At 64.7% G+C, this 8927-nt stretch overlaps 1 protein-coding gene across 1 annotated transcript in view; it reads left to right on the top strand.

Moving 5' to 3' along the window:
* Window positions 1–5163: 5163 nt before the first annotated feature.
* Window positions 5164–8927, top strand: part of SCN5A (sodium voltage-gated channel alpha subunit 5) — a 73052-nt gene continuing 69288 nt past the window's right edge. The window contains exons 1-2 of the mRNA XM_039237226.1: window positions 5164–5436; window positions 8163–8281. Of these exons, the coding sequence (XP_039093157.1) occupies window positions 5164–5436; window positions 8163–8281 (392 nt within the window). The remainder of the gene's footprint in view (window positions 5437–8162; window positions 8282–8927) is intronic.

An 8927-nucleotide genomic window follows, 5' to 3' on the forward strand; every position in this document is an offset into this window, starting at 1 on the left:
AAGACCTTGTGTGCCGAGCACGCGCACGTACTGACAGCTTCTGCCTCAGAGCGGCTCTGTGAAGTAAGGACTGTTATTGACCCCATTTGACAGGTGGGAAAACTGAGGCGGAGACCCACCAGTTAACTTGCCCGAGAACACATGGCAGTACGTGGCCGGGGCCCAGACTCACACAGGCAACTAACCGTGTCCCCATCCCACACAGAAACAGCCAATCTTCCAGAGAGGGAAGTGGGGAGCCAGAGGTGGGAGAGGAGGGCACAGGCCTCGGCTCCCGGGCCAGGGCGCCTCCTCGTTGCTAATCTCAGCAAGGCCAAGTGGAAATTGCCAAATAAGCCACCAAGGAGTCGCATTGCTGAGGACCCGTGCCCCTTATCCCATGGCCTGTTGACTTAGGACCCGCCGCCTTGGGCAGGAAAGTATTCTATGAAGTCATTTGTAGGTCCATGTATACAGTGGGTGCTGCTTAAATGTTCACCGAATCACTCAGTTAATAAAGGGAGTCTAAAGTTGAGGTGTTAATTCGTTTTGACTTGTTCTCCTCAAGGAAGAAATGGGTCCACCCCTGGTGCCCCCCTCCACCCGTGGGGAGCGAGCCCCCGCTTCCTGAGCGCCCGCAGGGTCTCCCCGAGCTGCTGCGGCAGGACTGAGGAGCGCTGAAGGCGCGGCCACGGGGCCAGGGCCCAGGTTGCCCGAGCCTCCAGGGTGGGAGAGAGGAGCACAGAGCGGAGGAAGCCGGAGCGATGTTCTAGGAAGCCTGGGAACCACTTCCACGGGCGCCTCGCATCAATTTACGTGGCAAAGAATACCCTTCGCCTGTCGCGTTCCACAGGCTCCGATTCCAAGGCGACCAAAGTGCCAGAGGTGACCCGGGAGGGAGGCCCCAGCGCGCCTGCCTTGGGGGCAGGAAGGCACCGGCGGGCGGGGTTGGGCCGGAGCCGGTCCCGACCCTTCTGCCGCGTCCAGGACCAAGGGGTGTCGCATGTCAGGGTGCGGGAGTGCTGTGCTGGGACCAGGGAGGTCCCACGCCTCGGTCCCCAGCCTGGACGGCGCCCACAGCCGCCCCTGCCGCGTGCCACGCCGGCCCCCCGACCACCAGCTCTGTGCCCGCACGTTCAGGAGCACCTTCCTGCAGGAAGGCCAACTGAAGAGACCGTGGCCGGAGACGAGCCCCGAAGGGCCCGCGTCCGGCGCGGAGGGTCGCTGTTCTCCACTCTGTCGTGGACGCTGGTGCGTGCAGGCCGGCCACTCAGGAGGGGGCCCGGCCCTTCCCTGAGAAGCGGTTTCGGGCCGTTTGGTGAGATCAGACTCACCAGGGACCATCAGAGCACAGCCGCGGCCAGGAGCCGGGCAGGGTGCCCGGAGCAGGGAGGTCGGTGTGCGTGGCGGGCAGAGGAGGTGTCCGGGGGGGCTGGGCCAGTGGCGAGGGCCGTCGCACCGGGCAGGGGGCAGTGCCGGGAGTGTGCGAGCCAGGCAGAGGTGCAGCCGCAGTGAAGGAAGGGAGGAAGGAGGGGGAGCGGTGGCCGTGGTGTGGGCGCCGTCCGGCCGGCTGAGGAGGCCTGTCCCTGGGCGGTGGCCTGGCAGTGGAGCCAGCGTCAGAGGAGCCGGTTTGAAAAGGAGGGCCACGCTCTGCTCCCGCAGAACTTTGGGAGGGGCGCCCCGCGCACCCAGAACCGGACGGACTTGAGAGAGGGCGAGGTCGGGGCCCTTGAGCTTGAGTGAAGCCGACAGAACAGGGGGAGCAGCCCAGGAGGGCTGATCAGCTGGAAGAAGTTGGTCCAGCCCGGGGAGCAGCCGGACGAGGGGAGAGAGTCGGGGTGCTGCCTCCAGGGGACTCCAGTCCGGCCCGGGCTCCCCCAGGCGTTGGAGGTTGGAGCTGTGCGAGACCGAGCCCCCTGCGCTTCCCCAGCCGGAGGGGGGCGGCCGCCCGGCCCGAAGGCTGTGGCTGGGAGCCGGTGAGCCAGAGCGTCCTGGGCCTCCTGCGCCCACCCCCGGCCCCTCCTCACCCTGGCACCACCGGAAACCTCGCAGCCGGGGCCCAGCCGCTTGCGGCCACGGGCAGGGCGTGGGCCCCGAGCTGCTGAAGGAGGGGCCGGGCCAAAGCCAGGTGCAGGCAGGGGAAGAACATGGGAGAAAACCGATCCGTCCCGCCCACCACCAGGCACCTACTGCCGGGCCCAGAGACAAAGGATGCTCTCTGCCGGCCGGTTTGCTTTGGAACCTGAGGCTTCCTGGCTGCTGGGGGGCAGGGAAGCACACCTGGAATCTGGTTTCAGAAGCCGCAGGCTCCCAAGGATCTGGGTGCTGTGCCGGAGGCCGCCCGGGACGAGGTCCTCCCTACGGCCTAGGCCCCCATTGTCCGCACTTCTTTATCAATGTGTTAAACGTGCGGCCTAGCAGTGGGTCTAATGAGCATTGTGACTTGAGGTATCGATGAGCACCCGCGATATTTGAGACACTTGCGGCCCCTGTCACGGGTCAGGGAAAGATCCGTGAGCTTCTGTTGGCCACAGGTACTGCTCACGCTATTGTTTTGCTGCCTACATTCATAGTTGAGGGAGGTGCTTAGCTGCGGTGAGAAGTCAGTGAGCATGAGGTTTCCCTGCCCCAGCTCTCCTGCCCCCAGGAGGCCTGCGTAGACAAGGCACCTCTGCTGGCGCAGTCGGAAGAGCCGATGTGCCGGGCCAGGGGGCTGGGGAGGGAGGGGGGTCCAGGTCTGAGGGACGGGAGACCATTTTTACTCTTGACTCGGGTGCTGTTACCAGGTGTGTTTGGTTTGCAGAAATTCATCCACCGGCACGCTTGGGGTATGTGCCCCAATCCGCGTGAATCACTGATTTCAATGCACATTTTTAAAAATGTTTATTTACTTCTGAGAGAGAGAGACAGAGCACAAGTGGGGGAGGAGCAGAGAGAGAGAGAGGAAGACACAGAATCCGAAGCAGGTTCCAGGCCCTGAGCTGTCAGCACAGAGCCCGACGCGGGGCTCGAACCCACAACCGTGAGATCATGACCTGAGCCAAAGTCGGACGCTCAACCGACTGAGCCCCCAGGCGCCCCTCAATACACATTTTAAAACACCTTTACCAGAACAGACGTTTATGCAGGTGTGAGCTTGTGCGTGCCCCTCTGTCTCTCTCTCTCTTTCTCACACACACACACGCGCACACACACACACACACACCAGTACACACCGGTGAGCCTCCACATGTCCATGGGCACACGTGTTTCTAGAACTCTTGCAGACACGTGGACACAAATGGATATGGTGAGACCAAGAACACTATTTTTAGGAAACCCTTCCAAGCCAAAGAGCGACTTCCTGACTTACGTGCCTAGTGACTGCTGGTGGTGGGGAGCGTCGCCCGGCAAAGGGCTGTCGTCTTCCAGGCTGGCTGGCTTTTTCTCTTCTTCCTTTTCCTTTTTTTTAAAAAGAGAGACTAATGACTTTATAGTTTTTGTGAAAATAATACAAGATCATCCTAACAAATTCAAGCCCTAAAGAAAAGTATGAGAAAGGAAGCGTAAAATCGCCCAGATTCTCACCAGCTGAGGAAAAACAAAAGCATTCGCGTTTGGGGATGAGTGTGACAGACACCTCTCTTCATCACTCAGAGGTGGAAGGTGGACAGAGACGTGCTTTCGGAAATGGGGACCTACCCCTCGCTCGCCTCTTCTAACAAAGCTGTTCCTTTAACTTTCCTCGATGGAACAGAACAGGCCCCAGAGGATGGAGGGTCCTTACGGCGCCGGGTCCTAGGGCCTCCGCTCTGCTTTCCGTCACCCATTCCTGGTGGCGGTCCCCTGGGGCCCCTGGGGACCGGCTGTGTTGTGCTTCCTCACTGTTTACTGTCACGTGGCCAGGTGCTGCCTCCCGGCAATCGTTTGCGGGCCGTGTGCAAGGGCCGGTGCGGCAGATCGCCGGGGTCACGGGTGACCACTTTCGCGGGAGTGAGATCAAGGCAAAGCCTGCCTTTGGTTGACGGAAAGGACTGTGTCCTGGCAGGGACCTCGGACAGGTGTCCGCCCTTCCCCCTTGCGCTGGTGCCGGCCATTCCGGGGTTTGATGTGGTAACGGGCGACCCGGCCTCCCGTCCCGCGGTGGCCGCTGCGCCTGCCACATCCTGTTTGGCTGGGACGGCCAGGGGCGCATTCCTCGGCCTCCATGTCATAGGCAGAGTCTGTTCACACCAGGCCCTGGATCGTTTGAGGCCGCGGGGGCCCACATTCCCCCGGTCTGGCGTCACACGTGTGCCGGCTGGACACCCTCGTGGACGGCGGCGCTGCTGTCTGGTCCCGCTGTCGCTTGGGATCAGCCCTCACTTGTTCAGACGCGGGAGGAAGCCAGCAGGTGGGGAGGCGGGAGATGCTCCATCCGGGTTTCGCGGCGCTGGAAAAATGCTCGCCCCGGGGATCTGGGGGGGTGGGTCCTCTCAGCCGGGCTCCGCCGCAGTCGTGTCCACCGGGGGGCCAGCACCCGCGTGGCCCCTCCAAGACCGTTCCCCCGCTGTCTCCGGAACCTGGGGATTTGCCTGGGTCTCACTTGGCAGACACCGTGCCCCTTCGTTCGTTACCGGATGTCGGCACCTCCGTGCCCCAGGCGAGGGCTGGGCGCCCTTCCCTGCAGGCAGGCGCCTGTGCTGGGGGGAGACAGACAGAGTGTCCCCAGCCGCTGGCCCCAGCGCCCGGGCTGTATCTGCCTGGAAAAGAAACCCGGAGTTGGGGCATTGGCCCAGGAGGCCTCTGATCACCGTCCACAGGCCCAGGGCTTCCTACAGGAGGACCACCTTGAGAGGAGGGATGGCACTGGGCGCCTTCTCGTGCCCTCCCCTCCCTGTGTCCGGGAAGGTGACAGCCCCGCCCCCGGGGGTGGGGGGCGTCCTTCCTGGTCCAGCGAGCGTCCGCACCTTGCTGGGAAGTGTCTCGGGTGAGGAGCCAGCGGGTGCGGGCCTGCCCCTTGCTGTCAGGCGTGCTGGCCGGGCGGGGCGGGGTGGCCTGCAGGCCCCCTCCCGGGGCCGCCGCCCGGGACCCTCTCTGGGAGCCTCCGCCCCTGTCCCGCAGCGGCCGCCCCTGCCCCAGGCGGAGCCTCAGGCCCCTGTCCCTGTGTCCACCTTCCCTGCAGGCCGCGCGAGGACGCCTGCGCCCCAGAAGCAGGATGAGAAGATGGCACACCTCCTGTTACCTCGGGGCGCCAGCAGCTTCCGCAAGTTCACCCGGGAGTCCCTGGCGGCCATCGAGAAGCGCATGGCGGAGAGGCAGGCCCGGGGCTCGGCCGCCGCGCAGGAGGCCCGGGAAGGGCTGCCCGAGGAGGAGGCCCCGCGGCCGCGGCTGGACCTGCAGGCCTCCAGGAAGCTGCCCGACCTGTACGGAGCCCCGCCCCGGGGGCTCATCGGGGAGCCGCTGGAGGACCTGGACCCCTTCTACAGCACCCAAAAGGTGCCCCCCGCGCCCCAGGCCCACGCCCCCCGCGCCCCGGGCCCACACCGCAGACAGGGACGGGGCCTTGCCTCCGGGCGGGCCGCCTCGGGGCAGGCTCCCCGGGCTTGGAGGCGGCGAGTCATGGGCGACCTGTATTCCAATCGTTCTGACTTTATTCCAGGGCAGGGGCCAGGCTTGTGCGCCGCCGCGGTGTGGCGCTAGGCAGAGGCAGGCGGCCCTGTTCCGGAAGGCGGCTGGGCTCGGGCCTTCCCCTCGGGCAGACCGGCCCGTCCCGGGTCCCAGAGCACAGCACGTGCCCCCTCTCCTGCTGGGCACAGCGTGTGGCCCGCACACTCTGGCCGGAGGGTTTGCTGGGCGTTGGCCGTGATGGGCAGCTCAGGCTGGGGGCCGAGAGGGGCGGGGAGGGAGCGGACTCTGCCATTGTCCCCCTGAGTGTGGGGAGAGGAAGTGGCTTCTGTCCACTGGGCAGGTGACTCAGGCCTGCCCCAGTAGGGATTCCAGCCGGGAGGTGACTCCCCCCATCTGGGTGCCCTGCCCAGGCCCCGCCTCTCAGAGCACGGGCCGGCGCGGCGGGCTCCCTCAGAGGCCTGGTCCCCAGCCAGCTGCCCACACGTCTGGGCCTCCCCGCCGGGAAGGCCTTTCCCCAGGAGGCCAGGTCCTCAGGAAGAAGGTGGCTGCGCACATCACTGCAGTCAGTGCTGGGACTGGGGGCGCACTGGGGGCAGACAGGGCCGGTGTTCACATGGCACGTGTGGGCGTGCCTGAGTGTGTGTTTGTGTCTGTGAGATCGTGCTGTGAGACTGCACCGTGTGGTGCACGGTGGTCTCCATGTGTGATGTGAGTGGGTGTGGGTGTGAACAGGTACAGGGAAAGCCCACCCCGTCCACACACGCAGGTGAGAGAAGACACCTTGAACTTGGCTGTGCTTCTCCCTGGTTCAAGTGACATGGGCGGGGTTGAAGGTGGAGGCTGGGGTGATAGTTGGGGCCAGAGTTAGGCTGGAGGTTGGGATCAGTCAGGGTAGGTTGGGCAGAGCTGGAGGTCAGAACTGGGGTGAGGGTCAAGGCCAAAGCCGGCAGCCAGTCAGGTGTCAGTGGCGTTAGGTCAGGGTCAGCTGGGACAGGAGGACCCACCTGGGGGTGGAGTCGAGGCTGGGCTGGGCTTTTGGGGGCTGGTAACAGTGGGACCGGGAGGCAGCCAGGGACCCCAGCTTCCAACCCTGTGATCAGGGACACTTGAACCACGGCCCCGGCCTGACTCTGGCCTCTCACCTCCGGCCTCTCCGTGCTGACCCCTGCAGACCTTTGGTCCCGACACATCAGGCCCCTTATCTCCGCAGCTCACATTAAATAGACTTCGTCTCAGCAGCTCAGCCTTTGCAGAAGCACCACCCCTGAGCCCCTCAGCTGTGCCAGCTCTAGCCTGGGCATCGGGGTGCACGGCTGCCCGCGAGGGCTGTATCTGCACGCGGCCTAGCCTCCAGCACTTCCGGTCCACTCCCACACCCCATGGTGCTGTGTGGACGGTGTCTTCTGGAAGCCTGGGGAGAGGGTCAGCCATGGGCTGCTCAAGATCCCCCACCCTGGACAGGGGGACGCCTGGGGGGCTCAGTTGGTTCAGTGTCCGACCCTTGATCTCAGCTCAGGTCTTCCTCTCAGGGTTGTGAGTTCAAGCCCCACCGTGGACTCTGTGCTGGACATGAAGCCTGCTTTAAAAAAAAAAACAAAACACTGGGTGGCTCCGTTGGTGGGGTGTCTGACTCTTGATCTCGGCTCAGGTCATGAATTCATGGTTTGTGGGATCGAGCCCTGAGTCAGCCTCTGCACTGCCGGCAAGGAGCCTGCCTGCCGTCCTATCTTCCTTGCCCTCTGCCCCTCCCCCACTCGTGTGCACAGGCACACACAATAAATAGACAAACTTAAAGAAGAAAAAGGACACCCCCCCCAGTGGGCGGAGACACTGGGTCCCCTCCTCTGGTGGGGGGAGTGCTGACCCCTGTCCCGACCCAGGGAGACAGGGCCTCCGGGAAAGCGTCTCTCTCCTGGACTGGGGTCTGCGCTCCCCCATCCCTGCTTCTCACCTGTTGCAGCCCTCGCTGCAGCCCAGCCCCCTCATCTGCCCCTGTTGCCCCAGCGGGCGGGGAGGGGTCAGAAGGGGGAGAAGAAGGGGGGAAATGGTGGGGGAGGGGGAGGGAGGCAAACCATGAGAAACTCTTGGATGCTGAGAACACACTGAGGGCAGATGGGTGTGGGGGGGAGGGGGGATGGGCATGGAGGGGGGCACTTGGGATGAGCACTGGGTGTTCTATGGAAACCAACTTGACAATAAACTATTTGTAAAAAAAACATTAGAAAATAAAATAAATAAACCTTAAAAAAAAAAAAAGACGTGGGAAGGGAAGGAGCCTCTGCTGGGAGAGCAGCCTGGCTGGACGCCCGAGGGACCCTTCCTGTTAGGACTGCAGTTTGGAAATGAACCTGAGTCCCGCCCCACCTGGCCGCCCCTACACTTGACCTGACCCCACAGCGGCCTCGGGCAACACATGGGGGCCCCCCCACCTGCCCAACACACCAGCTGCCTGCCCCTCCCCGCTCAGTCCCCCTCCCCCCACCCCACCCTTAGCCAGGGTTCTAGGGCTCTGAGCCCACGACTGCCCCCCCAGTCCTGTCTCCACAAGGGCCGAGGGGCAGCCGCCCCCGACCTGAAACACCTCTCTGTTCCAGACCTTCATCGTGCTGAATAAAGGCAAGACCATCTTCCGATTCAGCGCCACGAACGCCTTGTATGTGCTCAGCCCCTTCCACCCTGTCCGGAGAGCGGCCGTGAAGATCCTGGTCCATTCATATCCTTCGTCGGGCCACGGGGGCTGGGGGGGTGGCGGCGGGGGGGCAGGGGGGTGGGGGTGTGGGGCGAGAGCGGCCGCCCCCAGGGCTCTGCGCCCCACCGCACCCCTGCCCGCCTTTCAGCAGCACCCCGGGGTTCTCAGGCGCGCGCGGGTTTGCGAACCCTGCGTCTGCAGGAAGCCGGGCCGCTAGGGTCCCGGGGGACACGGCCCGCCCCGCCCCCGACATCGGCCCCAGAGCCCTCCGGCCGCTCCCCGGGCTCGGCCCAGGGGGCCTGCCTCCGTGAGGGGGGCTCTGGCCGGGTCACACGCGGGCGCCCCTCCAGGGAGGCACAACGTTCGCAGTTCGGAGCTGCCTGCGAGGACTCTGCTTAGCGCCACAGCACCTGAACTGCAGCCTGGAGACGCCGCGGTGCGGGGTACCGAGTGCGGAGGGTACTGAGGGGAGCGCCGAGCGCGGAGGGTACTGAGGAGGGGCGCCGAGTGCGGAGGGTACTGGGGGCAGCGCTGAGTGTGGAGGGTACCGAGGGGAGTGCTGAGTGCCGCAGGGTACTGGGGGGGCGCTGAGTGTGGAGGGTACCGAGGGGAGTGCTGAGTGCCGCAGGGTACTGGGGGGGAGCGCTGAGTGCCGCAGGGTACTGGGGGG

Source organism: Hyaena hyaena, unplaced genomic scaffold (genome assembly GCF_003009895.1).
Source record: "Hyaena hyaena isolate Hyena2069 unplaced genomic scaffold, ASM300989v1 scaffold_121, whole genome shotgun sequence".
In the NCBI taxonomy this organism is placed as follows: domain Eukaryota; kingdom Metazoa; phylum Chordata; class Mammalia; order Carnivora; family Hyaenidae; genus Hyaena; species Hyaena hyaena.